General features: G+C 39.7%; 1 protein-coding gene across 7 annotated transcripts in view; it reads left to right on the top strand.

Moving 5' to 3' along the window:
* Positions 1-16,147, top strand: part of CORIN (corin, serine peptidase) — a 280,415-nt gene that overhangs the window by 83,735 nt on the left and 180,533 nt on the right. For all 7 annotated transcript variants that reach the window (XM_021100577.1, XM_021100574.1, XM_021100573.1 and 4 more), the window contains one exon: positions 10,472-10,679. In XM_021100577.1, the coding sequence (XP_020956236.1) occupies positions 10,472-10,679 (208 nt within the window). The remainder of the gene's footprint in view (positions 1-10,471; positions 10,680-16,147) is intronic.

Below are 16,147 nucleotides of genomic sequence, written 5' to 3'. Positions count from 1 at the left end.
GTTCATACAACCTTGTGGGTGGGAGGACCCAAGTGTGGACCAAGGTTCAAGGTAACTTCTGGCTTCTGTTTCTCAGTCTTGAAGTAGCTGCTTTTACTTTGATAGTTTACAGAGTTTGCTCCTGGTTTTGTCAGATACAGCCATTATTTTATTTTATTTTATTTTATTTTATTTTATTTTATTTTATTTTTTTGATAATTGACTCAATTGCTTTAATTCTTAGAAGCATTTCATTTTTTTAGTGATATATATTTTTTATTGTTATTTCCCCAATACAATTTTTTTCTACTGTACAGCATCATGACCCAGTTACACATATATGTATACATTATTTTTTCTCACATTATCATCCTCCATCATAAGTGGCTAGACATAGTTCTCAATGCTACACAGCAGGATCTTATTGCTAATCCATTCCAAAGGCATTTGCAGCAACGTGGATGGAACTAGATACAGCCATCATTTTAAACCCCACTTTCCTCAGAGCTCTGTGCAGAATTCTGGCCTATACGTGCTCACCTGTTCTTTTCCAGCCTTTGTAGTTTGTAAGCACATCCTCTTTTTTAAAAAAACCCCTTTTTTTAAGTTTTATTGAAGTGTAGTTGATTTACAATGCTGTGATAATTTATGCTGTACAACATACTGATTCAGTTATACATATACACACATCCATTCTCTTTCAGATTATTTTCCCACATAGATTATCACGAATATTGGCTAGAAGTCTCTGTGCTATGCAATAGGTCCCCATTGGCCAATCATTCCATGTACCTCAGTGAGCAAACGTCAACCCCAAACCCCCAGTCCATCCAACTGCCCCCCCCTCCGCCCCCGCCTTGGAAACCATGAGTTTTTCAAAGTCTGTGAGTCTGTTTCTGGTCTGAAAATAAGTTCACATCCTCCTTTTTCTCTGCTATGGTGAGGTCTCAGGCTAAAAGAAAACATGCTTAAGGGTAATAGAATATTGCTCTTTTACAGGATAGGAATGGTAACTCGTCCTCTTTTCCTTTCCATTGCTGTACTATCATCCAGAGCAGAGTCCAAGTTAGGAATTAGTCTGGTGCAGGGAGTAGGATGGGTTGGCTCATTATGCCATGGTAAATTCTAGGAAATAGATGGTTAAAAACAATTGTTGCAATATTACCCATCGGTATTAGTGCCCCAGTCTCAGATATACTGACTTTTTCATATGGTACTTCCATCTTGTTCAATAAGAAACCTTGTAGTGAAGACTGTGTTCCATTTAATCTTATTCATTCAGTAAATAACTATTGCGTGTGTACTCTTTGGTATCCAGTGGTTTCTAGTCACAAGACAAAGCCTCTACTCTGATGTGGAAGGGTACTAAGCATAAACAAATAACTGAACAAGGTCTTATCAGGTAGTCCTAATGTTATAATGAATACATAAGAGGACAATGTTATGAAGAGACCCAGGAGCACTTTGAATGGGATGCATGTGGGAACTTTTGCTGTCTCCCGAGAAGGCTGGCTCTTTGAAGCAGGCCTTTTGCTGTGGCTTCCCAGCCCCACGGGGCAATTGAGCTACGATGATTAATATAGGGGAAAGAAGGGAGTTGCTTCCCTTTGATGTTCTTAGTTGACAGCTGTGAATCCTCAATAAATATGAAATGGTGACAAATATTATAATAGGAACAGTGAAGAAAGGCAAAATACTGGAGCATGAATATGAATTATTGAAAATCGAAAGACTGGTATCTAAATTTTAAATACATATTTATGTTGCTTAGATATTTAGTTCTGGTATATTTCTTAAGGAAGGTGTTAACTTTCAAAACTAATAGTCCTTAGTCATGTCCTAATAAGAATAGATTGATTGTGATACTATGATATGAGTCTTTCCTTAAAGAGGCATGTCTGCTGCTTTGGTTTTGCTGAGCCCTTGGACTGCGGCTTGTGTATCAATGCTACACACTATTTATTTGTTTAAGTGTGTGTTTTCTGTCTCCCTTATGAAGACTATAAGCATAAGGGCAGGGACTTTGTTTTGCATCATATCATTTGGTCTGCACCTGGAGCAGTGCCTGACAGAATAAGAGCTCAATAAATATTTGTTGAGGGAGCAGTAAAAAAGACCCCACCTACCTCCATGGATCTCATGAGGCCCTACTCAGTGTGCGAATATATATATATATATTTTTTTTTTTGGATTCTTTTCCATTATATGTTATTACAGGAGATTGAGTGTGCTATACAGTAGGTCTTTGTTTATCTGTTTTATATATAGTAGTGTGTATATATTAATCCCAAACTCCCAATTTATTGCTCGCCACATTTTCCCCTTTGGCAACCATAATTTTTTTTCTATGTCTGTGAGTCTATTTCTATTTTGTACATAAGTTCATTTATATCTTTTTTTTAGATGCCACATAGAAGTGATATTAAACATTTGTCTCTCTCTCTCTATATATATATATACATATATACACACATACATATATACACACACATATATATACACACATGTATATACACATACCACATCTTTATCCATTCATCTGTCTGTGGACTTGTAGGTTTAGCTGTATGACTCTTGAGGGAAATTGCTTAACCTTGTTTCCTCAACTGTGAAACAGAGTAATTTACAAGGAGGGCAGATAAACTAATAATGTATCTGAAATGGCAGAGAACAATACCAGGAGTTTTTCTGTAACCAATGAGGACAAAACTGTGCAGATAAAAGTGGCTGCTTGTAACCATAAAAAGCTAGGATTTAAACTCAAGAAATGGGAAAGGAAGATATCATCTGGGAAAAGCAACAAAATTAATGACAGACTGGATGCCAGGAATGAAAAAGGAAACTTGTGAAGAAGGCCAACCCTGCCCTGATTTTCTTCCCCAAACACTGAAAGGGACTGTGTACAGAGAAATCTCCTTTGCAACCCTATCAAATTCTTGGGATCTGAAAGTGAGACAAACAAATATAGACACATCCACAAGGGAGTCCTATAAAGCAAATTCATGAGTTAAAATGAGTCAATTTAGGTAAGTTAGGGTAAACCACCCATACTCTGATAAAATATAGCCTCCTGATGCAATGGGACCCTTATTAGTAGCCCTTCAATTAAATGTGCAATTATACATAGGAAGTCAGAAAGGTTACTGAAGTTTCTCGTTATTAGACGAAAGATAGCAAAGTACTTTAGAAAGTTAATATTTCAAAATTTGTAATTCGAGAGGATTTTTTTTTCCTGTCAAATCATGTTATCCTGTGATATCATCATTATGGTTTGTTTTTGTTTTTTTTGTTTTGTTTTGTTTTTTTGTCTTTTGTCCTTTTAGGGCTGCACCTGTGGCATATGGAGCTTCCCAGGTTAGGAGTCTAATCGGAGCTATAACCGCCAGCCTACACCAGAGCCACAGCAATGCACCAGATCCAAGCTGCGTCTGTGACCTACACCACAGCTCATGGCAACGCCGGATCCTCAACCCACTGAGCGAGGCCAGGGATCGAACTCGAAACCTTTTGGTTCCTAGTCAGATTTGTTTCTGCTGTGCCATGACGGGAACTCCCTGCTCTTTTTAAAAAAAAGATTTTTATTTGATTTTAAGGGATTTTTAAAAGAATCTCTTGATGGAATTGTAAGTCAGGATCAAATACAAATATTTAATAGCTTGCAGTGACTGAAAATGAGATCATTTGTAATTAAAGGATGTTAGAGAATATGCTATAAAAATCATTAACATAAAAACTTGGTCTAGGAGTACCCATCATGGCTCAGCGGAAATGAATCCATTAGGAACCATGAGGTTGAGGGTTCAATCCTTGGCCTTGCTTAGTGGATTAGGGATCTGGCGTTCCTCTGATCTATGGTGTAGATTGCTCGGATTCTGCATTGCTGGGGCTGTGGTGTAGGCTGACAGCTGTAGCTCTGATTTGACCCCTAGCCTGGGAACCTCCATATGCTGAGAGTGTGGCCCTAAAAAGCAAAAAAAAAAACAAAAAACAAAACAAAAACTTGGTCTACAGAAATGTCTAGTAGGTGAATCTGAACTTTAAAAAAAAAACAAAACTACCAACATGCTTTACCAAATATGATTATCATCATTTTAAGATTAATTACTAAAGATCTTTGAGTCTATATTAGTTGAGAAAAGTTAATCAGTTATTCTTAAGTTAATTTTGCATAACAATATGTTCAGGAGTTCCTGTTTTGGCTCAGCAGGTTAAGAACCTGACTAGTATCCATGTGGATGCAGGTTCAATCCCTGGCCTCACTCAGCGGGTTAAGGATCTGGTGTTGCAGCCAGCTGGTCACAGATGTGGCTTAGATCTAGTGTTGCTGTGGCTGTGGCGTAGGCCTCAGCTCAGATTCGAACTCTAAGCTGGGATCTTCCGTATGCTGTGGGTGCAGGCCTAAAGAGAAAAAAAATCATATATATATATAAAATCATATAAGTATTTCTAACTCTACCTAATCCTGGAGTTAGATAACACATAATTATCATGATTTCCAAATGAACATAAAATTCTTAAAACAGACTCATCTTTCCTTCCTAATTCCAGTATCTAGAAGTATTAGCAATGTGGTATGAATAGAGAAAGCCCCAGTTTGATCTGAGAACTCTTGATTTAGATTGAGAAAATAAAACAAATCAATAGCTCATCTTCTTTATTTTTCATGTTTAATTTTTTTCTCAAATTGGGGCCTATCTTGTAATCAGTGCATATGCTGAATATTTGTTATTAAATCATGCCTTATTATCAATGCTTTTTTTTGTTTGTTTGTTTGGCTTTTTAGGGCCACACCTGTGGCATATGGAAGTTCCCAGGGTAGGAGTTGAATCAGAGCTATAGCTTCTGGCCTACGCCACAGCCACAGCAACATGGGATCATTGGATCTGAGCCATGTCTGCAATCTACGCCACAGCTCAGGGCATCGCTGGCTCCCTGACCCAATAAGCCAGGCCAGGGATTGAACCCTCATCCTTATGGATACTAGTTGGACTCGTTTCTGCTGCATCACAATGGGAAGTCCAGCAATGCTATTTTAGAATTTAGGAGCTAATAAGAATAAATATTTCCACTTCACCAGAAATAAATTGCATCAGAAACAGGTTTGGGTTTTTGTTTGTTTGTTTGTTTGTTTGTTTGCTTTTTAGGACCAGGGGTGTGGCATATGGAAGTTCCCAGGCTAAGTGTTGAATGGGAGCTATAACTGCCAGCATACACCACAGCTACAGCAATGCAGGATCTGAGCTGCATCTGCGACCTACACCACAGCTCATGGCAATGCCACATCCTTAACCCACTGAGCAAGGCCAGGGATCGAACCGACATCCTCATGGATCCCAGTCGGGTTTGTTTTTTTTTTGTCTTTTTGCTATTTCTTTGGGCCGCTTCCTCGGCATATGGAGGTTCCCAGGCTAGGGGTCAAATCGGAGCTGTAGCCACCGGCCTACGCCAGAGACACAGCAACGCGGGATCCGAGCCGCGTCTGCAACCTACACCACAGCTCATGGCAACGCCGGATCGTTAACCCACTGAGCAAGGCCAGGGATCGAACCCGCAACCTCATGGTTCCTAGTCGGATTCGTTAACCACTGAGCCACGACGGGAACTCCCCCAGTCGGGTTTGTTAACCGCTGAGCCATGAAGGGAACTCCCATTTTTGTTTTTTTTAAATGGCTGTAACATATGAAAGTACCCAGGCTAAGGGTTAAAGTTCAGTAACATGAAATTCAGCCACATCTGGGACATATGTCACAGCTCATGGCAATGCCAGATCCTTAACCCACTGAGTGAGGCCAGGAATTGAACCTGCATCCTCATGGATGCTAGTCAGGTTCTTATCCCACTGAGCCACAATGGGAACTCAGCATCAGAAGCAGTTTTATTCTTCAGATCTGTTCCTAACTTCCCCTCAAGTCCCCCAACTTGAAGTAACTATTTTCTAAAAGAAGACACATTTAAATGAATAATGATGTCTGTATTAACACAATGGTTAATTACATCTGTTGTATTTTTTTAATCCATTCTTATACAGCAACCCTGACTTCTAATTTCTATTAGACTCAGTAGTAAATTCTCAGGGAAGAAAAACAAACATCTCACCCTCTTTTCTCTACCCTCTGGAAAGTCAAGTTAGAAGGAACAGCAACAATAAATGAGTCCATTTCCCAACGTATTCTTCCCTTTCCCTGGAGAGAAATGACTCTGCAGGGTGCACAGCCTGTAGCTGGCTTATGAAAACTCATTTGTTCCTCATGAGAATGTGCAAAAATACAAAACTAGAATTACGTACTTCAGAGACATTGGAACATTCTGGGGGAAATAAAGCATATTTGACATGCATGTTGAGGCAGAAGGGATGACAGGAAATTTACGCAATTGAATATAAAAGGCTTGAAATCAAGAGTCTTAAAGAGAAATTCTCTTTAATATTTGTTGGCTATTAGCTAATTCTCAGCTAAGTTTGTGGAACTTTTCTGCCCAGATTCAATCATTCTATGTCACATGCAGTTATGATTATCTTTGTGGTAATTTTGCTCTATCCTCTAGTAAGAGTTACTAGTATAACTACCCTGTTTTTAATCCCTCCTGCCAATCCAGACCTTATTTATCTTTCTACCAGTAAATTGTTCTTCCTCTTCATTAAATCTGCCCTCATCAGTCACCCTACATTAAATTCTTGCTTCTTTGAACTCCTTCGGCATTTGCCCTGTTATTGACAGCTGTGGTTTAGTAGGAAGATTAATCTAAGAAATGGAGGACCTCTGTCCAGTCGCATGTCTGTTACTGACTGTGTGTCCTTCTGCAAATCATTTTTTGTCTGTTTGCCTAACGACCTGGTTGTCTGTTCTGTCCGTCCATCCATCATCTTATACCTACACACCCAGGAGAGCCTTAATTGCTGCCTTTATAATGAGTGATTATAATCCCAGTAAGAGTGCCTTGGAAAACTTTAGAAAACCACTGTATAAAAACAATACATTATTATTTTTGTCCATATCATTTATTTTGAGACTTACTTTAAGGTTGCATTTTTTTATCATTTTCTCTTTTCCCAAGAGAATTTGCTTTTGCAGAGGGAAAGTTGCCTCTTTCTCTTCCTCTCTTTCGTGCAACTCATACTGCCATGAGCATAGGTATATATTGCCAAAATAGTATTTTCCTCATTAACTTGTATTTTTCAAATGATCTCTCAATATTCAGTGTTTTCTTTGCATAGGGGGGTTAAACAGGGCTTTTGGTCATCTTATCACTTCAAATATGGTATAATCATCAAGTGTATAAACTCCAAAGGTGATGACCCCTAAGAAAATAACATAGGGAGATATGTCATGGCTCAACAGTAACAAACCCGACTAGTATCCATGAGGATGTGGGTTGGATCCCTGGCCTCAACTCAGTGGATTAAGGATCTGGCATTGCCGTGAGCTGTGGTGTAGATAGCAGACACGGCTTGGATCCTGCATTGCTGTTGCTGTGGTGTAGGCCTGCAGCTGGAGCCCTGATTCAACTCCTAGCCTGGGAACTTCCTTATGCGGCGGGTGTGGCCCTAAAAAAAAATAATAATAATAATAGAATGTATACTGAATTGTAACCTGTGGGGAATTATCTATGAATATAAGTAGAGACTTTGTGATATTAATTATATGCTTTTAGCCTCTTTCTTTCATGGGCCACTAGGAATTATCTTCTTTAAGAAATGTTTTTATTTTTTTAATTTTTTTTTTTTGCACTTTAAACAATTTCTTTATTTTTAAAATTTTTGGGGAGTTCCTGTTGTGACTCAGTGGAAATGAACCTGACTAGTATCCATTAGAGTGCAGGTTCGACCCCTGGCCCTGCTCAGTGGGTTAAATTATCCAGTGTTGCTGTGGGCTATGGTGTAGGTTGCAGATGCAGCTTGGATCCTGAGATGGTGTGGCTGTGGTGTAGGCTGCAGCTGTAGCTCTGATTTGACCCCTGGCCTGGGAACGTACATATACCACAGGTGCGGCCCTAAAAAGAAAAAAAAATTATTACAGTTGATTGAGAAGAGTGTTTTAAACATCCTAATCCCCTTTGCAGTAGCCTAAGGTGATTGCAAATGGAAGTTATTCAGAAAACATAGGTTTGAAGACCTGGAATTTTAATAGAATAGCTGTGCGTTCCTGGGCGGATGTCTTAGCCTTTCTGAAATTGAGTTTTTTCATGTTCGATATAGATATGATATCACTTTACTGAGTTGTGAAAATGAAATAATCGTGGATGAGGAGATCTGAGTACCTGTTTCAGTGCCTGGCACAAACTTGATTTGCAATAAATGTTTTCTTGAGACTGTGTCTTTTGTGAATGATTTCATGTTTTTGTTGGAGAAAAATGTACTCTCAGCTCTTATAAGCAAGCTCTTTGGCCTGTAGGACAACACAGACAATTGTGTCATAAAGTCCTCTGTCTCGGGAGTTCCCGCTGTTGCTCAGCGGAAATAAATCTGACTAGTATCCACGAGGACGCAGGTTCGATCCCTGGCTGCGTTCAGTGGGTTAAGGATCCGGCTTTACTGTGAGCTGTGGTATAGGTCGAAGACATGACTCAGATCTGGTGTTGCTATGCCTATGGTGTAGGCTGGTAGCTACAGCTCCGATTAGACCCCTAGCCTGGGAACCTCTATATGCTGTGGGTGGGGCCCTAAAAAAAAAAAAAAGAAATCCACTGTCTGTACCTTCTCCCTGCCTGTGATGCTCGCCCACACTGAATGCATTTTAACTTCCCTCCTGAAAGACTTGAGCATCATATTTGGAAAATTGCCCGGAACTCCCCACCTTGGCACTCAAGTGAGTTAACACATATGCCTGTCTATTTGTATTCCGTCTACATTTTCATTTGGATTTTTCTTCTCTGATTCTTTTATTTCCCATTTTGCATTTTAAGTGTGATGAGGTCCAGAAAAGCATCATGCCCTTAATTTTTTGGCCAACCATGCACATTTATGGCCTGAGGGAGAGTATAGGTCTTGGAGGTGGTAGTGCTCTGGAGAGCCAGCATGGAAGGAAGTGGGGGTGAAGTCCTTGAGCTGACCTTGAATTCTCAACAACGGCAGGGTTGGAAATCCTTGAATAATCATGTATTTTAAAAAAAAACGGGATCATGGTATACAAATTGTTTTGTGATTTGCAATATTTATTATAAGCTTTGTTCTATGTGATCGATATTCTTCTACAGCATCTTGTGTAAGGCTGAGCATTCTGTTGTTTGTTCCATGATATTTTAAAACAGTTTCATTTGTTGAATGTTTAGCCAATTGCTATTATTTTAAACTTATCAGCTATACAGAGATGAAGATCCCTGTAGCTAAATCCATGTGAATGACCATGATTATTTCCTGAGAGAAATTTTTAGAAATATTACATTTCTAGGAGTGTCTGTTGTGGCTCAGTGGTTAACGAATCCGACTAGGAACCATGAGGTTGCGGATTCGATCCCTGGCCTCGCTCAGTGGGTGAAGGATCTGGTGTTGCCGTGAGCTGTGGTGTAGGTCACAGATGTGGCTCGGATCCCGTGTTGCTGTGGCTCTGGCGTAGGCTGGCGGCTACAGCTCCAATTGGACCCCTAGCCTGGGAACCTCCATATGCCGCAGGAGCGGCCCAAGAAATGGCAAAAAAGACAAAAAAAATTACATTTCTAAATGGATATGCATATTTAGAAATCTATACCATTTAGGATATGCACATTCTAAAGGATATTCACATTTAAAATATTTTTGAATATGTATGACCCTGCCCAGCTATGATCCAGAACAGTGATTGTCCACTGGCTAGATGTGAGAGTATATTTTCCATACATTTGTCCAGTAGCCCTTTGTGAATATTAGCACCTTGATTTAATAATCTCTCTCTTTCTCACACATACACACACACGCACACTGTTTTGCTTTTTTAAAAATTAAAAAAAATTTTATATAGTTTTTAAAGGTTATACTCCAATTACAGTTATTACAAAATTATTGGCTCTATTCCTTGTTTTGTAGCCCATCTTATATCCAGCAGTTTGTACTTCCCACCCCCTCATGCTTGTATCTCTCCCTCCCCCACCAGTAACCACTAATTTGTTCTCTGTGTCTGTGACTCTGCTTCTTTTTTGTTATAGTCACTAGTCTGTTGTATTTTTTGGATTCCACATATTGTGATATATAGTATTTGTCTTTCTCTGACTTATTTCACTTAGCATAATACCCTCCAAGTCCATTCATGTTGCTGCACATGGCAAAAAATTTCATTCTTTTTATGACTGAGTAATATTCCATTGTGTATATATATATAGCACATCTTCCTTATCCAGTCATCTGTTGGACACTTAGGTTGCTTCCATATCTTGGCAATTGTAAATAACACTGCTTTGTATGTGTGTGTCTGATTATAATCATCTGTAATATATTTTATCATGAACATGTTAGTCTGTCATATCAAACGAGTTTGTAAACACATCATTCTGATATGTCAATGTAATCACCTTGGCTTCTCAGGTGCCTGCGTGAACATCACCCACAGCCAGTGTCAGATGCTGCCCTACAACACCACGCTGATACCTCTCTTCCCACTTGTCAAAAGCATGGAAATAGAGAAGTTCCTCAAGTTCTTCACGTATCTCCATCGCCTCGGCTGCTATCAACATATCTTGCTTTTTGGCTGCAGTCTTGCCTTTCCCAAGTGCGTCGGTGATGGTGATGACAGGTATTTTGCAACTAAAACATACAGTGATAACGGTCAGTGGTAGCAGCAATGTCACAGGGACAAAATTATCCCACACTATCCCCTTTTGCTTTCTTTGCTTTTAAAGGAGAAAAAAAAAAAATCCCACACCAGTCTTAGCCAGCTGTAATTCTTTTATTATTATTATTATTATTATTACTATTATTTTGTCTTTTTAGAGCCATACCCGCAGCATATGGAAGTTCCCAGGCTAGGGGTTCAGTCGGAGCTGCAGCTGCTGGCCTACCCCACAGCCACAGCAATGCCAGATCTGAGTCACATCTTAGATCTACACCACAGCTCAGTGCAACACCAGATCCTTAACCCACTGAGCAAGGCCAGGGATTGAACCCATGTCCTCATAGATACTACTTGGGTTCATTACCACTGTGCCACCATGGGAACTCCAGTTGTAATTCTTTAAATGTAGACAGTTTTGGAAAACCTAGAATAATTTTATTTGTGGGGAGAAATTATTCAGGATGTTAGATGGAGGCCATTAGCTGGGACACTTAATAGATGTTTTGGTGGAGGTCTGGCATAAGACAGCACTCTCAAAGGGCAGGTGAAGAGTTTATTCAAGACACAATTTGTGGAGGTGTGGGCAGGGCCAAGAGAACAAGTGATGAGAGCCACCGTGGTCTCAGGAGAGGGGGACGCAGTTCCACCACTCAAGACCTGAAGGGCAGCCAGCCACGTGCTATGATCCAAGACAGAGACACACAGCCACTGGCAGCCTTTTAGTCCTGCAGGGAGAAAGAGAAAGGAATAAACACGCTGACCTCACTCTCCTCCCACTCACCCCTCTGCTAGGGCCTCCCACCAATGGAACTCAGCCAGGACCAGTGGGCAAAGGGTAAGCAATTGATATGAGTGCGAATGGATGAGATCCCAAATCTCATCCCAGTATCATCTGCTCAGAAGCCCTGAGTCGCCTCATCTAAATTGGGCGTGGATGGAGTTCCTGTTATGGTGCAGTGGAAACGAATCCAACTAGGAACCAAGAGGTTGTGGGTTTGATCCCTGTCCTCGCTCAGTGGGTTAAGGATCTGGCGTTGCCATGAGCTGTGGCGTAGGTAGCAAATGTGATTGGGATCCTCTGTTGCTGTGACTGTGGCTAGGCCAGCAGCTGTAGCTACAATTGGCCCTCTAGCCTGGGAACCTCCATTTGCTGTGGGTGCGGCCCTGAAAAGCAAAAAAATAAAAAATCAAATAAATAGGGTGTGGGGGAGACGCTGACTAGTTCCTATCGTCAACGCTGGAGCACAGAGTGGAGAGAGGGGGTGAATGAAGGGTGGCTACAGAGCAGAAAATAGCCTGTCTAACCCAATGTCAAATAGGATTAGAAAAAATTTTCTTTTGGGGGGCAATGGGGGAGATAATGTGAGTGAATGTGCTTGTATATGCGTCTTGTAAGCTCATTTTGTTTTTAAAATATTGAGATACAATTGACATATAGCATTATATTTGTTCCAGGTATACAACCTAAAAATTCAGTGTATGCTGTGACATGATCACCACAATGATTCTAGTTAATGTTTATCACCACACATAGTTACAGTTGTTTTTCTTATGAGAACTTTAAAATCTCCTCTCTAAGCCCCTTTCAATTATGCAGTATGGTATTATTAACTATAGTCACTATACTGTATGATATGTCCCCCTGACATTTATTTTATACCTAGATGTTTGTACCTTTTGACCACCTTCCCCTCTTATTGAAATAATATTATTTTAATATTAGGTTGAAATACCATCTCAGTAGAATATAATGTTGAAATTGTGTAAGTTCAATATTATTATTATTATTTTGTCTTTATAGGGCCACACCCAAGGCATATGGAGGTTCCCAGGCTAGGGGTCTCATTGGAGCTACAGCTGCTGGCCTACACCACAGCCACAGCAATGCGGGATCCTTCACCCACTGAGCGAGGCCAGGGATCGAACCTGCAACCTCACGGTTTCTGGTCGGATTTGTTTCTGCTGTGCCACGATGGGAACTCCTCAATATTATGTTATATTGAAATAGTTTTAGAGTAAATAACTGAAAAGTATATTGAGTATTTGAAATACTAAGTATACATTTAAAAACATTTCAAAGCATGTGTTTAGTATATAATCATACATAACATCGATTAGTTTCTGAATTAAAATGTTAGTTTTCAGAGCAGTAATGAATTGCATTTCTAAGTGCAAAGAGGTTCCATGTTATCTGTACGAAGTTAACGCTGAAAATGTGCTTTGAACAGAACAAAGGCATTTATTATTTTGACTGGAAAAAGCCCAGATTGCCATAAAATAAAAACTGAGTAGAAGAAAAACAATAGATTCTGAGTTGTAGAAGTGAGTAAAGCACTATTAACAGACACAGCGTTCAGGAAAGTGTTGCCCCTGAAGCATCATTGACAGAGGGCCCTTTCAAGGTAAAGAGAGGACCTTTGTAAGGTCTTTCCCATGAGTCAAACTCTGAGATGGTCCTAGAGAGGCCCTTTATGTTCCTAGAATGGTGGCATAATAACCATTTAGTTATCTTCATTTTCTAGGGCTTCTGTAACAAATTAACCACAAGACAGGTGGCTTAAATAGAAAGTTATTCTCTTACGATTCCAGATGCTAGAGGTCCCAAGTCTGGCGGGGTTGCGCTCCCCCTGAGGGTTCCCAGGAGGGAGAGAGCTCCTTTCCTTTCTTTGCAAGCTTCCAGTGGTTGTCAATATTCCTTGACATGTGGCCACGTCACTCCCGTCTCTGCCTCCATCTTCATGTTCCCTTCTCCTGTGTGTGTCTGTGTCTGCTCTTGTGAGGACACTTGGCACAGGATTTAGAGCCCACCCAAGAGGGCTCATGTTGATCTCATCTTAAGGTCTTTAACTTAGTTATATCCATAAAGACCTTCTTTTCCAAATAAGGTCTCATTCACAGACAGGTTCCCAAGGTTCGGACATGGATAGATCTTTTGTGGGCCAGCATTCAACTCACTACAGTGGCTGAGAATAAGGTCTCTGGGGCCACATGCCTCAGCCCACTCATCTGCAAAATCGAGATAATAGTTGTGGGTTGCAAAGTTCACGTGAGGATTGAATGATAGAGAGAGTGTGGAACAGTGCCTGGCTTTTATGAAGAACTCAATGCATGTCAGTTCCACAAGAGCTGTCAAGGGATTGAGAAGGAGAGGCAGTGCTGATGACATTGAGAACACAGAGTATTTCTAACATCTGCTATATATTGAAGGATTGCAAAAAAAATGTATACTAAATATTGAAGGATTGCAAAACATATTTAGGATACTATGTGGGCTAAAAGAAAATCAGGTAGGGGTTCCTTGGTGGCTCAGTGGGTTAAGGATCTGGCGTTGTTACTGCTGTGGTTGTGGGTTTGGTCCCTGGCTTGGGAACTTCAGTATGCCACACCAAAACACTCAAAAAAACCAAAACAAAATGAAAGAAAGAAGGGGGGGGGCACAGGGAGAAAGAGAGAATGAGAGGAAGGAAGAAGATTTAGGTAGACTACTGAAGGCTGCTGGAATTGGATTCCATTTCTCCAACATTTCAAACAATTTCACTTACACCTCCTTGCTTTAATTTCTCTATGGACTTGTATATGCATATATAAGACATTGAAAAAGAGTGCATTCAGCCTCCAAGAGACTCTTTAAGTCATTTTGATCATGCTTCTTACTATAATTCAATCTTTATTCTCAAGGAAAATCAGTTGTAAAATTCTAGTTAAGCTGCTCATAGTCTTCAGGGCACCTTTAGGTAAAATTTGTTTTTCTCCTGACCTGGTTCATCCTGAGAAATGCTCTCCTATGAGACTTTTCTATTTTCTATTATAATGGGTAATAATTTATAGTCAATTTTCAGGTATCCTTTGGGGACTTATCCTACTTATTTCATTTATTATTATATTTTATAATTTTACTTTTAGGCCAGTGCCTCCTGCTGTCATTTAGTGTGTGCATGAGATCTGCAAGCTGAATTTAATGTAGCAAAATAAGTTCTGAAATGTAAAATGTATTGTAGAAAATAATTCTGAAGTCAAACATTTTTCTTATGTTTTACATTTTGGATCATCCATTTCACTAATAATATTCCCTACCAATCAAATAATGGAGAATTGCTTAAATTCCAGCCCAGAGAAAATAGCTACTTAATAACAATTAGAAATTAATTTCGAAAGATCTAGTGGGATGTAAATATAGTATAGTTTTTAGCTCATTCTTTTGAAATCTCAGATCTCAACTATACTATATAGCAATGAGCTTTAACTGTTTAAACAGTTTCATTAATGGTTTCATGTATTAAAAAATAAATATGTGTATCATGGACTATAACATAGGATCATTAAAATGGAGTATAATTTATATGGATTCAGTGAAATATATCTTAAATATAGAGATTTAGCTGATAATTTAGGTAGCCTTAAAAAATATGTGGATTAGAAGGAATAGCTTAAAAATACCAGCAAGGAGGTAGAAAAATGAGCAGTTCCTAGGCCAGGAGAGTAACAGGTGTTTCTGGATGACTTTAATACACTTAAAGCCTCTATGATTGGAGGAGGAAGCGGGTTTTGTGCCCCATGGTATTGATAAGTAACTATCACTCTTTCCCACTGGGCTGAAAGAATAGGCCTGTAACCTCCTCAAAGCTGAAGGGGGTTTAGCTGGCCTGGACGGTCCAGCCTTGGCCTTGCTTCTGGAAGATACCCAGGAGATCCAGCTGATTGTCATCACGCCACTCACATCTTCTAATACTTTGCTGAGAAACTGTGCTCATGAATTAAATTCTTAACATTAAAAATTGGGTATGTTTGCTATCGATTTTTTCCTCTGGAGTGTTGATTTGCCACTCAGTCCTTAGCAGATATTCTTGACATCTGTGGAAGTGAAATACAAGTTCTTAATCTAGTGCTTGCTTCGGCAGCACATGTACCACATAGGAATGATACAGCCAAGATTAGCATGGCCCCTGTGCAAGGATGACAGGCACATTTGTGAAGTGTTCCATATTTTTTGATGTTTGATTAAGATAACTCAGATAAAGCATTCAGCACGATACCCAGATCAACATGTTCCGATCAAGGTTTAGCTAATACATCTGTGTAGGGGTCAGTATTTTTCATGCTAGACCTAATTGAACTCATCCAAAAAAATATGAGATAGATCAGGTCCTGTTATCCACATTTTAGTCAAAAATAATCTGAAAAAAATTCTTTATCTAGCTGAGTGACTAGAGATGAAAGATTGTATCTCAAACGTGGAAACTATAGGACAGTGTTCTGTCATGTACTTAATCCCTAAAGGATTGAGGAAGGGGTCAAGTCCTCCAATGTACTTCTTCAAAAGCACTATTCTTTTCCCCAAATCGCTATGTTCACTGGCGATTAGACAGTTTAATCTGGCAAATACAGAGAATGCACTTGTAGGTTTGGGGGCAGGTGAAATCTGATTCAAA

This window comes from Sus scrofa, chromosome 8 (assembly GCF_000003025.6).
Source record: "Sus scrofa isolate TJ Tabasco breed Duroc chromosome 8, Sscrofa11.1, whole genome shotgun sequence".
In the NCBI taxonomy this organism is placed as follows: Eukaryota; Metazoa; Chordata; class Mammalia; order Artiodactyla; family Suidae; genus Sus; species Sus scrofa.
The sequence above is the reverse complement of the archived record's forward strand: the minus strand, read 5'-3'. Positions and strand labels throughout refer to the sequence as shown.